This window comes from Ipomoea nil, unplaced genomic scaffold (assembly GCF_001879475.1).
Source record: "Ipomoea nil cultivar Tokyo-kokei standard unplaced genomic scaffold, Asagao_1.1 scaffold2149, whole genome shotgun sequence".
Classification (NCBI taxonomy): Eukaryota; Viridiplantae; Streptophyta; class Magnoliopsida; order Solanales; family Convolvulaceae; genus Ipomoea; species Ipomoea nil.
The window spans coordinates 939891-958405 of NW_017618577.1; the positions used below are offsets into that span (position 1 = coordinate 939891).

At 39.1% G+C, this 18515-nt stretch overlaps 1 protein-coding gene across 1 annotated transcript; it reads left to right on the top strand.

The window, feature by feature from the left end:
• Positions 1-2264: 2264 nt before the first annotated feature.
• On the top strand, positions 2265-5483 carry LOC109149032 (vestitone reductase-like). Its single transcript, XM_019296658.1, has 3 exons — positions 2265-2996; positions 4216-4417; positions 5180-5483. Exons 1-3 carry the CDS (start codon positions 2339-2341, stop codon positions 5316-5318), a joined length of 999 nt encoding a protein of 332 aa, XP_019152203.1. The 5' UTR covers positions 2265-2338; the 3' UTR covers positions 5319-5483.
• Positions 5484-18515: the final 13032 nt, after the last annotated feature.

Here is an 18515-nt window from a genome sequence, read left to right on the forward strand (position 1 = left end):
ATATATATATATATATATATATATATATATATATAGAGAGAGAGAGAGAGAGAGAGAGAGAGGGTTGCATTCAAATACAAACCCCCTTAAAAAATAAAATTGAGCTCGTGCACACATTAACATACTTACATGCACACAGTTTGTATTTTAAGGGAGGTTTTTATTTCAAGGGGGTTTGTATTTGAAAATAATCCTATATATATATAAGATTATTTTGTGTGTGTGTGTGTGTGAATCTATTTGACTTATATATCCATGATCTTGTTTGGCTTAACGTGTAATAAGTGTAAAACTATCCATTTTCTAAATCTATATCTATATGTATTTTACAGGATAAAGTGACTTATACTTAGCATTCGTGCTAACGGGTTATTTTTGTACACTTTTTGCTTAACCCCTTTCAGGATTGACTGAATATTGCTGAGCGCGCATAGACGGGACTAGATATAATATATGGTTTTGTTCTCGTTCCTAGTTTATTTGTCAATCCCTTTTATACATTTCCTTGATGTTAGGCTGTGTAGCTTAGACTACCTTGCTTATGTGTTGTAGTGCGTTGACACTTAGGCCTGAGAGCCTTATTTGCTAGTTTGAGCTTAGATTCTGGATATTCGGGTTTGTGGGCCCCGTTACTATGTATTATGATAGTGATATGTTAGTTAGCTTTCCGGGTATTTGCTCTATTGAGAGTGGCTACGGATCGGATTAGCATCCCATTTATCGTTGTTGTTGGCTATTTAGTATCTACTTTACCCTCTCTTTTATTCCGCATTTCTACCTTTAAATATATTATTTATACTAGGCTCAAGTGTATGAAAATTGGGGGTGTATCGGACCCAGGATACCTCTCCACTCGTTCGACTCTTTAGGACCGGTTCATGCAGTCCTCGGCCAAGCAGGATGGCTCTCACTCCGAGTTGATGATTATAGTAAGGTCAGCATTAGCTATCTTTGGCCTTGGCAAGACGTATCCCCTCTTTCCCTTGGTACTTTCTGACTCGTAATCCGATCGCTCATTGTCCCGCCGGGTCGTTCATCCATCCGGTCCTTGGGGTACATATTATCCATCATCTAGTTCCTCAATTTTCTGTACTAGTGCAACTTTTAGTACGGGAAAGTATTTGACCGCTTGAGCTTTCCACTCGTTTCTCTTCGTTCCTCGAAGAAGGTGAGGGTTTTTTGTTTTTTTTTTTTTAAATAATTATTTAATTTAAATTTATTAAAATAAAATTAAAAAAAGATATTGTAAAATCCAATAACTGCCACGTCAGCATGTTGCTAGGTCAATAGATCATTTTAGGTTGCATTGCATTATTTTACATTGTTCTTGGATCTAATTGTAATTTTTTTGAGTTCGATAGTCTAATTGCAATTTGCTGTATAGTTGAATGACCTATTTGACCCTTATTCATAAAGTGAATCTAGTTTATGCTTAGAAATGTTACTCCGTATGTAATTTTTATTTTCTTAAGGAAAATACTAAATGTACTTCACTTCTCTACTCCTTTTACTCCAACACTTTGGGGACCCACATGGAGAAAATAGCCTATCATGTTCGCAGATAGTAGAGTTAATACCATATGAGGTCCTCCGAGTATAGTGATTTTGCCACATTTAATCCTAAACTTTCAAATTGACCATCTGTGGTCCTTCGACTTTCAAATTTAACCATTAGTAGTCCAAGTTAACCACATATGGTCCTTCAAGTTTTGAAATTTAACCAGTTGTGGTACTCTTGAAAGGACCATGGTTGGTTAAAATTTAATAGTTGAAGGACTATGGGTGGTTAACTTGGACCACGAATGGTTAAATTTGAAAATCGAAGGACCACAGATGGTCAATTTGAAAGTTTAGGACTAAACGTGGCAAAATCACTATACTCGAGGGACCTCGAATGGTATTTACTCCAGATAGTATATTTAAAAACCTAAGATTTGAGAGTACATATAGTAGAACTTTTTCTTAATCCTTATTCTTACTAGAGCACATATCCATGCCAATTAACCATCACTTTGTCCTTTAATTAGGTCGACTCAATGCGAATGGGTATTAATCTTCATAAAGTACGAGTTAAAGTATACTCAAGACATTCCAGATCTTTAAAAATAATCCAATGCCAAATTGGGAATTCAAACACGTTATTTTGGCAATTGGATTGAAAGGACAGGCCAACACTAGAGATAGGGAGCATAGATATTTTAAAATGGGTAGGGAATACCCGAGGTATAGGCTATGATATACTCCGTGTATATATATACACAATAGTCAATAGGCACCGGTGAAGAAAAGATAAAAGAGATCAGACACAATCACACCGAAGAGCATATAGAAGATAAAAATGGCGGAAGGAAATGACAAGGGATGCGTTTGTGTAACCGGAGGGACTGGGTTTCTGGCATCACGGCTCATCGTGAAACTCCTCCAACAAGGTTATGCCGTGAACGCCACCGTCAGATCTCACCCCGGCGGAAACCCCAAAGACACAAGCTTTCTCACGAACCTGGAAGGCGCACCGGAGAGGCTCCGGATCTTCGTCGCCGATCTGGACAACCCGGAGAGTTTTTCCCCGGCGATTGAAGGGTGCGTGGGGGTGTTCCACGTGGCGCAGCCGATGCCGGAGAGCCCAGAGGACGACGACGACGAGGCAAAGTACAGGGAAGCGGTGAGTGGGGCGGTGCGTATATTGGAACTGTGCGTGAAGGCGGGCACAGTGAAGAGAGTTGTGTACACTTCGAGCGACTCGGCCATGGTTTTCAACGACGAGGGGGCGGAGGTGGTGGACGAGAGGTGGTGGAGCGATGTGGAGTATATTAGGTCGTCGGTAAGCCGTGAAAAGGTGTACTCCATTTGCAAGACTATGATCGAGAAGGCAGCTTTTGAGTTCGCACACAAGAGTGGGCTTGATTTGGTGACTGTGATTCCTCCATATATACATGGCCCCTTCATCACTCCTCAATGCCCTTACTCTGTCCGTTTGTCCATGGCCTGGATATTCGGTATGTATTCCTTCTTTATAAGCCTTTTTTTCAATTTTGGTCCTATGATTTCCAAGTATCCTTTCACAACTTTCATTACATAAGTAGTGTCCCACTTTGATTTTTTGTGTTTCCGAATTTAGTCATTTTAATGAAAACTCACACGAAGTACCACTTCTCGGTCAAACTAACAAGGTGGAAGAATTCACCTTAAGGTTAACTTCTTGATTTGCCTGAAAAGTGGTACTTTCGGTGAGTTTTCACCGGTTATGTCGTTGGATGGACTAAATTTGAAAAAAAAAAAATTGAAATGGAACACTACTAATGTCAAGAATAAAAGTTGTGAATTCAAGTTGACAGAGACTCTAAAGTCATAAAACCAAAAATGGGAAAAACTCTTCTTTATAATCACAAGGTATAGTACTACGTAGTAGGTAAAATGTTTAGATTTCCAAACAAAAAGAGTGAACCATTAATTATTATTGATTGATCGAACAAATTGACATGGGGTATGCGTAGATCAATAAGTTCGCATAAAATATAAAGGATAAAATGATAAAGGCAAATAATTGTAGTAATATTTAATGGATTAATGCAAGAATATTACAAGAAGGTTGTAAGAGTAGAATATTATGGAATAGAACATGATTTGTCTAAATTATGCATGACATAAGTTGTTTATACCAAAAAAATTCAACGAACTTACCTAACTTTGTGGTGGGCCGCAAGATTTGGTCAAAGACCACACGGTGGGCCACAGGGTTACGTCAAATGCCGCCGCCTTGACCTCGGAGACGGGCTTTGAGGCGGGATAGCGAGTCGCCCAGGGACGGCAGTGGAGGCTAGGCCTTAGACCTGAGACTTGGGCGCCTAGTCTGGGTCACCCATGCCCGGGTCGCCTAATCCAGGTGCTTCATCTCATGCCTCCGAGTCCTGCATCTTGGGCATCCGATTTGAACCTCTATTGGGCCCCCGGGGTCCCTCGTCTTGGGCCTCCAGTCCTCCATCTTGAGTCGTTGGACCTTCTTCTTCAGTTTCGGGTTCTAGGTTCCTGAATTTGGAATCTCTATTCTAAGTCATTTCTAATATCTCCATCAATTATTATTATCATTTATCGGTACTAGGTAAAATGTCTAGATGTTCAAACAAAAAGAGTAAACATTAATTATTATATTAAAAAGTCATCAAATCCAATATATATATATTTTAAAAAGTCATAAATTTAATTTAATTTGTGCAGGTGACAATGACCCCATGATTGAATACCAATCAGTAATCCCTTTCGTGCACGTAGATGACCTTGCAAGTGCACACATTTTTGTTTTCGAGCATCCAAACGCGGAAGGAAGGTACACTTGCTGTGCGGTCAATACTACAGTTGGAGAGCTCTCTGCTTTTTTGTCCACTAGATATTCTCACAAGTATAATATTCCACTTATCAAGTAAGTTCCAATTTCACTTTTTTAAATAATAATAATAATAATATATTTCGTTTTCACGTAGATTTTTTTTTTTTCCACATATGTACAAACAATCATATCTTATATATAATATTTAAAGGAAAAAAATGTCAGATAGGCCTTCGAACTTTACTTGAAAAGTCAATTAAGTCTCTAAACCTTTTAAAGTTGCAATTAATCACATTAACATTGTATTTTGGTGCAATGAAGTCAAAAAATCGATTAGTGACATGTGATAGCAGGTCACTAGAGTTCCGACAACACTCTGGCTCAAATTTTGACAAGAAAATGATCGGCGAATTATCGCCGCCGATCGTGAAGAAGGAAGGCGATTGGTCGCGTTCACCGCCTGAAAAGGCAACACAACGTCGCCTTCTCCGATGAGAAGGCAACCCAATGGTCGCCTTCTCACTCTGGAAGGCGACCAAGGTCACATTCCTTCTCTGCAATCGACGACCATTTGTGGGTTGTTGGTCGTTTTCTTGTCGGAATTTGCACCGAAAGGTTGCGGAATCCTAGTGACACTAATCGGTTTTTTAGCTTCATTGTACAAAAATACAATGTTGATGAATTTAATTGCAACTTTAAAATATTTAGGAATCTAATTGACTTTTTAGGTAAAGTTTGATGGCCTATTTAATCATTTCCCTATTTAAAATGATCAAAGGTACTTATGTTAATAAGAAAAGTAACATTTTTCGGTCCAAGAATTTCTACGTAATAGTGTTATTTGTCTTTTTGTAGAGTCTCAAAGGAGAAAGGGTTTAAGTATCCCAAAGAATCTTCGAAAAAGTTATTGGATGCTGGATTCAAGTTCAAGTATGGTCTGGAGGACATGTTCGATGGGGCAATTGAATGTTGTAAACAAAGAGGTTTACTTTAGTTGTGATGTTTTTCAGTTTTTTATTTTATTCTATGTGAATCTACAATGGAGAAAATTCAAGTTTAAATTTATGAGAATAAGGTTGGAATGTTTTACAAATATATAATGACTATTTGTAATTTCTGTCTGGTTTGCAATAAAAGTCAACTTTTCGTTTTAATTTCATTTATTGTAAATTATAAATTTTACTAATTTTGTTTGCAATAAAAGTCAAATTCATTAATGCTTCGTTTGGAAAATAAAAAAATGACTTCTGAAAAATATTTTTTGGAAAATGAGTCATTTTTTAGAAAATATTTTCCTTTCCAGTGTATGGCTACACAACGAAAAACTGTCTTTTTGTGTTTCGTTCATTTTTCGGAAAATGAACTGAATTATATACTTCATTTTCCAACTCAAATGTATCTACTTTAAAAATCAATTTCTCATTCACCTATTATCCATTTTGAGCGTATAATATATTATAAATTTCACGGGTTAAGACCACAAAAAAGATGGCACGCGAAATAGCGGGCCTAACGGGCATAGCCCGCTAAGACCTGCAGCCCGCGGGCCATGCCGTAATAAAATAAATAAATAAATATACATATATATATGTTCTGTCTTGCCCGCCCCCCCCCCCCCCCCCCCCACCCACACACAGCATTTTAAAAAATGTAATTTTGTTTTAAATTTTTAAATAGGCTTAAGTGTAATCCCGCACCATGAACCATAAGCGATTCTTCATGTCATACCCTTACCGTTCATAACTGCTGTTTCGATTCACAAACCAAATTTTTTTTCCATCTAGAACTTTTCACAGGTTACCTATAAGTTGTAGGGAGTTAATTACCGAAATGGTCCCTTGACTATAGCGAAATTACCAATTTGGTCCTTGACTATTTTTTGACCAATTAAGTCTCTCAACTTTAAAAATCTTAACCAATTTGGTCCTTCGTTTGTTTGACCGTTAGTCAACCGTTGACTTGGGATCAAATTGGTAATTCGCTATAGTCAGGGGACCATTTTGGTAATTAACTTTAAAGGTGGGCAATTCAATTAAGTTTTCTCGAACGAATCGTACCAAACTAGTTAGATTCGGTAATATACCGAACAACCGAACGGTAATAGATTCTTGTATACCGAACAGTTCAGTAAAAACACGAACCGAACTGAATTGTTTGGTAAAAACCGAACCGAACCGAATACCGTTTGAACTTTGGATTGCTATTTTGTTATATATTAGACTTTCGATATGGACTATGAAAACACCATAACACATAATATAAAACTTTTGATAACAAACCATAAAGAAATCGAATAAAACATTTATGAGAGATACCTGTGAGAATATGAGCTGAACGACAGAGCAAGCAGCAATGGATTTGGATTTACTTTTTATTTATTTATTTATTTATTTATTTATTATTATTTTTTTTAAAAAAAAAAAAAAAATCAAACGGTATTCGGTTCAGTTCAAATTTTTACCGAACAATTCGAATCGGTTCGAGTCGGTTTTTTATCGAACCGTTTGGTATACAAGAATCCAATAACGTTCGGTTGTTTGGTATATTACCGAACTAAACTAGTTCGGTACGGTTCGATTCCAGAAAACTAAACCGAATTGCCCACTCCTAAAGTTAATTATCAAAATGGTCCCTTGACTATAGCGAAATTACCAATTTGGTCCCAAGTTAACGGTTGACTAACGTTCAAACAAACGGAGGACCAAATTGGTTAAAATTTTTAAAGTTGAGGGACTTAATTGGTTTAAAAAAATAGTCAAAGACCAAATTGGTAATTTCTCAATAGTCAAGGGACTATTTTGGTAATTAATTTGCTTGGATTTTTTTATTTTTTTTATTTTTTACCATTAACACAATCAACGCTAACCATTATATGGATGTGTCAGCCATTTCTTTTTATTTTCCCTTTGTATGCATGTGTTATACCAGTGAGGCAGTGATACGTATTTTCATAATTAACACCATTATGTATTCTAGAGAGGCCAACTGAAACGCATTCTCAGGCGATTCACGGTGGTTCTAGCGATGGGAGATGCTTTCAACTGGTTTACACAGTGGACCCCTCCAAGATCATAACTTTTCAGCCCTCTCGGCAACTGAACCTTGTGGTCCGAAGGACTTCTTGGGTTGGTCGGCCCGCTGGCTATCTTTCCGGGCACCGGGTTTAATCTCTTGTCTAGCATGTCTATGGCGGATTTTTGTTGTGGTTTGAAGGGATAGAAAATGGAGAGATTTGCGAAGGTGATTTTATACGCAGTATTGAAAAAGATGGAGTTGTTAGAAACAACCAATGGTTTCGGTTTGGAATTATAGAGTAATATGTCGAAATACTTGTTTTCTTTCCTTAAGCAGAAATGGAACCCAGGATCACCATCATCCATGCAGAGATCAGTTCGCACAACGGAGATTGTCGTCGATTAGCAGAAGGGAGCCGAGTTGCCATCACTGTTGTGTTGGGAAACATTTATAAGGCAAAGGCATTGGGAGGTTTTGTCCTTACCTAAGTATCCCACATTGCTAAGCTAACCCATCTTTTACTCCCCTTTATACACCAACTACTTTGAGAAGGGTTGAAGTGTTACGGAAGGAAATAGGGGTAAACCATGTGTGCACTTCTGTCACTGCCCAGTTTGCTTGGTCAACATTTTGCGCTCCATTACACATTTCTACCCCTATTTTTGTGGGTCTTCAGATCACCTTGTCCGCACTTCTTTCTAAACACAAGAACGTGTGCGTACATAGCGCGTTGGTATCCTCCACACTTTTCGCTCTTTCTCTATGGCTGAAAGGGGTTGGGCGGTTATAGCTTACAGTATATAAACCGCCCTTCCCCATCGTTGTGAACACAGTTTTCAATACAGTAATACGAGGTTGCCTGAGCTCTGTTGTTCTGTGTTTACCTGTCGAAAGCTTGCGAAGCCCTGGTCGTAAATGCTTTTAAGGTAGTGTTACAGCACGACACAGAAACCTTTCTTTCCAGTTACACTCACACGACACTGCCATATTAAAGTACCTTGAGTACAACATTGTTGGTTTCCTACGAAATACCCAACAGTTAAAAACATTTAGGATTCGAATTCAACAATGTCTCAAGCATCAACTCCAGGTTCTGATATTGTTGCGATTCAGCCACTGACTGGTGGTCTGAACTACATAAGATGGTCTGTGAAATTGTTGATGCTACTAGAATCGAAAGATGTCGATTATGTCATAGTCGAAGACCCTGACAAATTCGTTCTGGCTGGCATTCAGTCACCCGCGTCATCTGCTCAAAAGGATTCTCGAGCAACGGCTTCGTACGACTCTACGGATCCAAAGTCGTCAACAACGTCCAAGGATCCCAAGTCGAGAACAACGCAGCCTTCCTCAGTATCCCAGGCAGCTCGTGCGAAGTATGAGAAAGACAACAAGACTGCTCGCACTACCATACTCCAACGCGTTTCAGATCCTTTGTTTGACATGTTTTCATCATATAAGTCAGCAAAGGTAATCTGGGACTTACTCAAGGAAAAGTATGGTGCTGACGATGCAGGAAGAAGGAAATATCCAATGGGGCGATGGCTGCACTTTATGATGACAGACTCCAAACTAATTATTGAACAGGTACACGAGTTCGAAAACCTTGTTGCAGACATGAAGGCAGAAGGTGCTGAAGTGAATGACGTCGTCCTGTGTGATTCGCTGGTTGATAAACTGCCTGATGGGTGGACTTCAAAAGCAAGATGAAGCACGATCGGCGCAACTACACCTTGCAACAGCTGATCAATAGCCTCAACATTGAAGAAGAAAACCGTCTGGTTCACAGGTCTGTTACTCCTACTTGTAATATTAAAGCAAATGTTGTTGAAACTAATGTTGGCTTTTATAAGCCAAAGCCTGGTGAAAACAGTAGAAACCAAAGGAAGAATTATAAAAACAACAACAACAATCGTGTCAAAAGTGGGCAAGTTCAGAAAAAAGGAAAAAATACTGGAGAATGGTACGTTTGTGGTAAACGTGGCCACGTGCTGCCCAATGCTATCACCGCAAAGGAAACACGAACCAGAATGGTCAAAAGCCAACCACTGAAGGGCTTAAAAACCAAGCTCACCTACTGGAAGACACGGGGAACTCTGACATAGTAGCAACAGTAATAACCGAGGCGAACACGGTTGAAGATCCAGACGAGTGGGTTGTGGACACAGGTGCCTCACGTCACTTCTGCAATAACAAGGATATGTTCAAAGAGTTTGAGCCAATCACTTGAGGAGAACAAGTGTTCATGGGGAACTCTAGCGTATCCCAGGTAAATGGTAGAGGAAAAATACAAATAATGCTTGGGTCTGGGAAACAGTTAATTTTACAAAATGTGCTATTTGTCCCCTCCCTTCGTAGAAACCTGATTTCTGCAGGCCTGCTTAATAAGGCTGGAATTAAATTGGTTTTTGAGTCTGACCGAATGGTCATGACTCAACGTGGGATATTTTTGGGAAAGGGATATTTGCGTGGAAGGCTTTTTGTGTTAGATGTTACAGTAGTTAGAAAGCATTCAGATGTAGTTGGTACTGAAAACCACATCCCAGCTTGGCATGTTCAAACCAATAATAACAATGCTTCTTCTTTTGCTTACATTACTCTTTCTTTAGATATCTAGCATGGTAGATTAGGATATGTTGGCACAAAATGTTTAAATAGATTGAGAAGCATGAATTTGTTGTGAAATTTGTCTAATGATGCATGCACACAATGTGAAATCTGCGCTGAAGCAAAATTTGTTAGAAAATCGTTTTCAACTGTGAATTCTCGTACTACATCTGTATTAGAATTAATTCACACCGATCTAGTTGATTTCAAAACCACTGAAAGTAGAGGTGGAAAACGCTACTATATTACATTCATTGATGATTTCTCTCGGTTTTCAAAAGTATACTTACTAAGAACAAAAGATGAAGCCGAACAAAAATTTGTGGCTTTTAAAACTGAGGTAGAAAACCAGTTAGACAAAAAGATTAAACGACTAGATGGGGAGAATATGAATCAAATACATTGAAACCTCTGTGTGAAACTTCGGGCATTATCCATGAATTAACTACCCCTTATACCCCTCAACATAATTGCATTGACGAGAGGAAAAATAGAACGCTAAAAAGAAATTATCAATGCAATATTAATCATTTCAGGTGCTCCGGACTCTTTGTGGGGGGAAGCTGTTCTAACAGCAAACCACATCTTAAATAGACTCCCGCACAAATGGTTTGAAAAAACCCCCTATGAGCTGTGGAAAGGGCATGCCCCAAATCTCAAATACCTGAAGGTATGGGGCTGCCTGGCGAAGGTGGGACTACCATCCTTCAAAAGGCCCAATTTGGGACCTAAAACCTTAGATGCCATGTTTGTTGGGTATGCCGAAAACAGCGTAGCATACAGATTTATGTGTTTGGAAAACTGTGCTATGTGTGAATCTAGAGATGTTAGGGGCCGTTTACTAACTGGAAATTTCTGGGAATTTCCGGAAACTGGAAAATAGAAAACAGAAAACATGTTTACTAACACAGTTTCCATTTTCTAAACTGAAAATAATTTCTGGAAATTTCTAAAAAACTGAAACACACTTAAAAACTGTTTTCAAAATAGAAAACAGAATCATCTATCATCTATTTAGTTATATGTCACTATAACCACATTACTATGATTACATTCATTATCATCTTATTTTACTTATCACTATCTTCTATCTTTTCTACTTACCTTACTTATTTAAACATAATTTATTTGCTTACACTTTAAAGTTAGACATTATTTACATTATCAAAATTAAGAATTAAACTCTATATAATATTTTAGATTTTGATTGAACTCAATAGATTATTAGTTCGAATATTTTTTAATTATGTTACATCATAATACAAGTTCAGTCTAGATATCAGATATTGAAATCTCACATATATTAGAATTCAAAGTAAAAGTTATATATTCATATACATGTCATTCAAATGAATATATCAAAAAAAAAATTTAAATATTAGCTCAAAAATATTAATATTATCTAAACTAAATTTTAGGTGAAAACTAAAAAATTAGAAAACAGAAAACAGAGAACAGTTTTATGTTAGTAAACAAGTTTTCTAAACAGAAAACAGAGAATTGAAAACAGAGAATGAAAACTGAAAAATTAGAAAACGAAAACAGAGAACAGTTTTCTGTTAGTAAACGGACCCTTATATTCTTTGAACACATATTTTCGTTAAAGAAGGCTTGTGATTCACCTGTTGATAGACTTCAACAAAATACGCATGATGTTTTTCCCAGTTTTCCAACCAACTCTGAGGAGCCCAGAAGGAGCAAAAGGCCTAGAGTTGAGAAAAACTTTAGTTCTGACATCTTAACATATGTAACTGAGTTGAAAGATCTAAATGAACTTTGTGATCATCTCATATGTCAATTAGTCCTAGAAGAGGAGCCAAAAAGCTTCAAAGAATCCATGCGCTCAATAGATTCCACTTTGTGGAAAGAAGCAGTTAAAAGTGAGTTAGACTCCATACAGTCTAACCACACTTGGGAATTGGTTAATAGACCTAAGGGTTGTAAACCAATCGGCTGTAAGTGGATCTTTAAAAGAAAATTGAGACCAGATGGGTCAATTGAAAGATTCAAGGCCAGACTAGTAGCTAAAGGCTACACACAGAAATTCGGTGAGGACTATTTTTATACCTATTCACCAGTAACAAAAATTGCAACTATTCGTGTTCTATTTGCTCTGGCTTCTTCACACAGGTTGATAGTTCACCAAATGGATGTAAAGACAACATTTCTAAATGGTGAACTAGAAGAAGAAATCTACATGGAACAACCTCCCGGATGTGTTGATCCAGGGCAGGAAGGAAAAGTATGCAGACTCAAGAGGTCTCTATATGGGTTAAAACAAGACCCTAAGCAATGGTATGAAAAATTTCATAAAACCTTGTTAGATCTGGGTTATTCTACTAACCGATCAGATGCATGCTTATACACAAAAGAGATAGAGTCTAGCATTGTGATCATATGTCTCTATGTAGATGACATGTTGATTTTTAGCTCAAATCTTGAAGCTATAAATGAGACTAAAAAACTCTATGTGACAAGTTTGAAATGAAGAACTTAGGGGAAGCCGATGTAATTTTGGGGATAAAAGTTACAAAGACTGACAATGGCTATCTGTTATCACAAAGCCATTATACAGAGAAACTTCTGAAGAAGTTTGACAGTTATGAAGTAACTCCGGCTAAAACCCCCTTTGATCCGAGTATCAAATTGTCGAAAAACGTAGAAGCTAGTGTGTCTCAAGAAGAATATGCAAAGATAATTGGAAGTCTAATGTTTTTAATGAATTACACTAGACCTGATATTGCATTTGCAGTAAATAAGCTCAGTTGCTATACACACAACCCTAGCACTCCGCATTGGGATGCATTGAGAAGAGTATTGCGATACCTTAGAGGCACCGTGGACTGGGGCCTTAATTACAAAGGACACCCAGCAGTGCTAGAAGGGTTTTGTGATGAAAATTAGGTAAATGACAGTGAAGATGTAAGCTCAACTAGTGGATACGTGTTCACAATGTGTGGAGCAGCAATCTCATGGAAGTCAACAAAACAATCATGTATTGCTAGGTCAACTATGGAAGCCGAGTTCATAGCTCTGGACCTGGCAAGTCAAGAAGCCGAGTGGCTGAGAAACCTACTGGCAGACGTGCCGTTGTGGGGGTGTCCAGCCCCGGCTGTTCCTATGCATTGTGATTCACAAACTGCCATCTGTGTTGCGCAAAATAGTGTCTATAATGGAAAAAGAAGACACATAAGAGTCAGACATGAGTCTGTAAGGCAGCTGATATTAAATGAGGTGATCACAATGGAGTTTGTGAGATCTGAAATGAATATTGCAGATCCTTTCAAAAAAGGCCTAAACAGAAAGGCCATCCTTGATACATCAAGGGAGATGGGTCTGAAAAACAATGAGGTGAGAAATTCGTGATGGAAACCACTTCGGTGGTTAAACGAAATCACGGAAAGACTTACGTTAAAGAAAACTGTAATAACAGTGCTTACTCTGTAACCTGCTATGGGTGGTCTATATTGAGATAAACTTGACAGAGTTGATGTCTAGATTGAGCTAGACCAAACAGGGATTCTTTAAGAGTTAATAAGTGCATTCAAGTTCAAAACTCAATAAACCGATGAGTTCAAGATTCAATTCACTCTCTAACAAGTTACTTAATGCCACTTCATGACAGTTCAAGTTTCGTACACTGACATGGAAATTAGCTCTTCTACTGACTTAGGTAATTTTGGGTATAGCCTTTGTCCCTTTAAATGTGTGGGGGATTGTTGGGAAACATTTATAAGGCAATGGCATTGGGAGGTTTTGTCTTTACCTAAGTATCCCACATTGCTAAGCTAACCCATCTTTTACTCCCTTTTATACACTAACACCTTTGAGAAGGCTTGAAGTGTTATGGAGGGAAATAGGGGGAAACCACGCGCGCGCTGCCGCCTGCCCGCTCGGCTCGGTTCGCACGCGCGTCGCGGTGTGGTCAACGTTTTGCGCTCCATTACACATTTTTGCCCCTACTTTTGTGGGTTTTCAGATCACCTTGTCCGCACTTCGTTCTAAACACAAGAACGTGTGCGTACATAGCGTTGGTCTCCTCCACACTCCACACTTTTTGCTCTTTCTCTATGGTTGAAAGGGGTCGGGCGGTTATAGCTTACAGTATATAAATCACCCTTCCCCATCGTTGTGAACACACTTTTCAATACAGTAATACGAGGTTGCCTGAGCTCTGTTGTTCCGTGTTTACCTGTCGAAAGCTTCATAGCCCGGTCGTAAATGCTTTTAAGGTAGTGTTACAACACAAAACAGAAACCTTTCTTTCCAGTTACACTCACACGACACAGCCATATTAAAGTACCTTGAGTACAACATTGTTGTTTTCCTACGAAATACCCAACATGTTGTCCGTAGCCGACGAAGAGTTGACTAGTTTAGGCGAACAAAAGGATAATGTTGGCTATGGAGGAATTAGCAGACGAGATGGGCACTGTTATGGTATGGTGACTAGTAGAGTTTTCTTGACAACACGAATATAGATTGCATGTTTCTGTAGAACTCCACAACAACATTGTCTGGCCTGACAGTATGAAAAACTCTCTCAACATCAACCACAGAATCCTGAGAAGTGTGTTATTCCAATCAACCAAATCGCGTCAGGCTCGACAAACTTAGTGCGCCAAGGTGGAATCGACGCCCCACACTGCCTCTTGCTGATCACAACCAAGCTTCTATTAACAGCCAAGTCTAGCAACTGAGGCTGAGCTTTGGCTATGGTGGCTCAAGAATCGCCCATAATTTGGGTTTTGAAGTCAAAGTCAAGCGGTGAAGGGGTTATTACTATTGAGCTCGGAACTCCACACCCACAGGAAAGTTTGTTGGTTCTGAAGAACAAGTCTTTGAGGGTATGTGCAGTGGTGATTTCCATGTTAGAATATTTATTTGGTAGCTCATTAGTTAATTATTAGAGTCCCATTAAAGTAAATATTTTTATTATTTAATAATGTGCTAATTTCTTATTGGTCAACTAGAGATAATAATTTTAGGCAGTTCTCACGTTGATGGAACGTGAATATAAGAGTTAATATCTAGGATTGGTCCTAAGTACTTAAACACCTAGAGTTTAAAGCTTAACATCTTAAGTCTCAAACTTAGAGTACTATCCTAGATGCAACCTAGATTCTTAAAGTCTAACTCTTAACATCCCAAGTATATAAGTACCTAGAGTTCAAGCTTAATGTCCCAAAGTTTTATCCTAAAGGCATTGTCCTAGGGTCGAACTTAGGCTCTGATACCAACTGTAACACCCCTAAATTTCAATATATTTAAAACCTATAAAATAAAGGCTAAGCTCTTCTTAATTTCCAAACAGAGCATAAACTAGACATAGTAGACGGGGTGCTAGGCCACATCTGAGCTGGAGAACTCAGATGCACAGGGTAAACTAACTAACAAAGCATAAACCATAACTAATACTCAAATACAAATCAAGGCACGCAGGTCATCTCATCCAGACTAGAATTATCTAAACTAAGTCCATGAATCCACTAGCTCGCTCCGAAGCTACTCACTGTCCCTGAAATCATTCGGTGTAACAACCGTAAGTGAATAATGCTGGTAACCCACTCCAACGCGTTAAGTACAACATAGGTAGATATAAGAAACTCATTTTGAAACCGAAATACATATATACTTACGAGACTCTAATTTAAATACAAGATCAAGACTCAAGACACGTTAACAGACTCAATAGTATAACATAATCATAAATACTAACATGCATCCTAAGAATGCAACACAAGGCATACCATACAAATAAGCATATAAAATAGCAATTAGAGGCAATGAAGGCATTCAAGACAATCAATTAACAAGTAGTCATCAAAGCACACAATTCATCCTCCAACCGTATACCAAGTTCCAACCTTGTAGCTCCCCTCCGTCCTTATATCAGTTCCAACCTATACCTCCAGGCCACCCTTATATCACCACCCCTAATGCCTCCGGGCAACTACATGCCCCCACCGACAAACCGCCTATCAACCACCAACATATCAAGATGATGTCGCAGTGTCATTCAATGATCCGCACCTCTAGTGCCACTATCAAGGGGTTAGCGCATATAACTCTAACATGACACCGCAGCACTTATAACCTGACCCATGCTCAACGGCAAGCTAGTCGAAGGTGGGTGTGTGCCTTTAGCAAAGTCACCGCTATGGCCTGTACCTTTAGTACAATGACCGGGCACAAGTGGTGCCAACCGCCAACAATTCATTTCCACCAATCACAATCTCATCATCATCATCATCATCATCATCATCATCATTCACACTGGCCATTGCGCAATGACCACGATATTCATCATCATTCAATCAATCAACACATAATCACATAACAATCAAGACGCGACAACAACGACACGTATTACACATAAAATCCTAGAACGACACCCAAAACACCAAACGAGACTCATACACGACAAATGGGGTACAACGGGACACGGGGAAACAACAAACGGGGAAAAACATCACGGATTATACCCACTTTCCAGCGGGTGGGCGGCGGGTGGAGGACTACCCACCGGCGACGGCTACAGTTTTATCGGGTGCACGGCGGGCAGTCGCCTGCCCGCTAGAAACCAGGCAAGGGGCAGCGGGTAGGTAGCGGGCACCCTTGCCCCCACCTACCCCCCACTGACTCATAGGTAATATTTTTGAAACACCCCCGATTTTCATGCCATTTTAAAGCTTAATTACGCAAGATAAACTAACCATCAAAACATGGAACGTAAACACAGCGAAAGTCTAATATTAAAAACCGGGAAACATGGAGTGTTATGCCACGTTCACACCGATGTGAACGCACAGGCAAGGTAAAAACCCAACATCTAATGTATGTTTAACAACAGTGGCGCACAGGCCAAAACACTAATAAAGTTGTCCAGGGGATCTAGTCTAACCATGTCTAACGCTCTCGCCATCTACTCAGGACCTGTAAAGCACATAAAGAAATGGGACGACGCCCGGTCAGCAAATAATGCTGGTAACCCATCAATACGCGTTAAGTATCATACATAGATAGTATTATACAAAATCACTTTCGAAACGGAATACTGTATATATCAGTTCAAAGCCATAGATAGAAGTCAACTGCAAAGACTCTATTTCACTCACACAAGGAAAAGGGAAACAACATCCCAAAATAACATCAAGACATGAAAACAACCGCACAAGTACAACTCGAGGTGTATTCCACTATTACCGAGTAGAATACCACCCGACATGCTCAACAGAAAAGGATAGACAATCACACATCGGCAACACATGCCATTGTGACATCACCTGTCACAAATTCAATAATCCATCCTTATGCCTGGTTCCAACCTTATGGCTACCCCCAACCTTATAACTAGTTCCAACCATTACCTCTAAGACCCCTGTACATCCAAGTCCAACCTTATGCCTCCGGGAACCGTCGTTCCCCACCTATAACCACCAACAATTTCCACCAACACATAATACACGAGGGTACCGTTTAATACACGGCCGAAGCCACCCAAAACACGTGAGCCTGAAACACATGTCACAGCTCCATAATCACATCATGGCCACCACGAGGACCACTGTCGTACCTTGGTGACTAATGTCCCATACCATTAATCGTGCAATCCAAGTACAGCCAATACACACATCATCATCATAGGGATCAATCAATGGATCACAACAAAGATATGAAACCATACTCAACAAGAAAGGATCACAATCCGACAACAACGGTGATCGACACAAGTCACCCACAATAGGAAGGAACAAACCACACACGCTAGCAATTCAACACCGAACTAGCATGTTTATCAAACGGGTAAACCAAACATAGTTCCGAAGAACATACCAGACTCATCATGGTTCAACGAATCACAAGGTTGAACACTTAGCACGATTCAAGACACCAATTCCTAAATGGATTCCTACCATATAGTTCTAGACATACGAAACATCACGAAGACACTCAAATAGCCCAACAAAAGAACATCGGGGAGTCAAAACATCAATTACCGAGTCAAAAGGATCATGGGGAACAAATCCCCAAACAACAACATAAATGTACTCCGCGGGTGGGGCCACGGGTGGACCCCCACCCATGGTTCCGCCCGCAGGTACACAACTGTACCAAAATTAATCCCTTCGGGGATTTTCAACCCCAAGCTCAAATTCAAGTCCAAAACACCCAAAATCTCACAAAATACAACAATATGACTTGAATCAAAGGAATAGCCAAGCAATGGCATACATGAACCCTAATAACAAGCTCTAGATATGCATTCCCACAAAACAATGCATCAAAACCCACATTTCATAGCAAAAATCACATGTTGAAGTCAAGAAATCATCATATAGGTAAGAAAATAGATTTTGTAAAGCATGGGTTACCTCTTGTACCCTAAACCTTCACTCTTCACACCTTTACAAGCTTCTAACAAGGTTCTCCTTCAACTTCTACTTCACAAACACACCAAAAGGCAACAAAGATTTCATCTTTAGAAAAAGACACCTTAAAAGGTACTAAAAACACTAAAGGACCAAAGATCTTACCCTCCTATATGCTCAAGAGTAAGAAATGTGGA

Coding starts and splice junctions, on each gene's coding strand:
- LOC109149032 (XM_019296658.1), top strand. CDS start 2,339: ATGGCGGAAGGAAATGACAAGGGATGCGTTTGTGTAACCGGAGGGACT. Junction 2,997..4,215: donor GTCCATGGCCTGGATATTCG/GTATGTATTCCT, acceptor TAATTTGTGCAG/GTGACAATGACCCCATGATT. Junction 4,418..5,179: donor TATAATATTCCACTTATCAA/GTAAGTTCCAAT, acceptor GTCTTTTTGTAG/AGTCTCAAAGGAGAAAGGGT.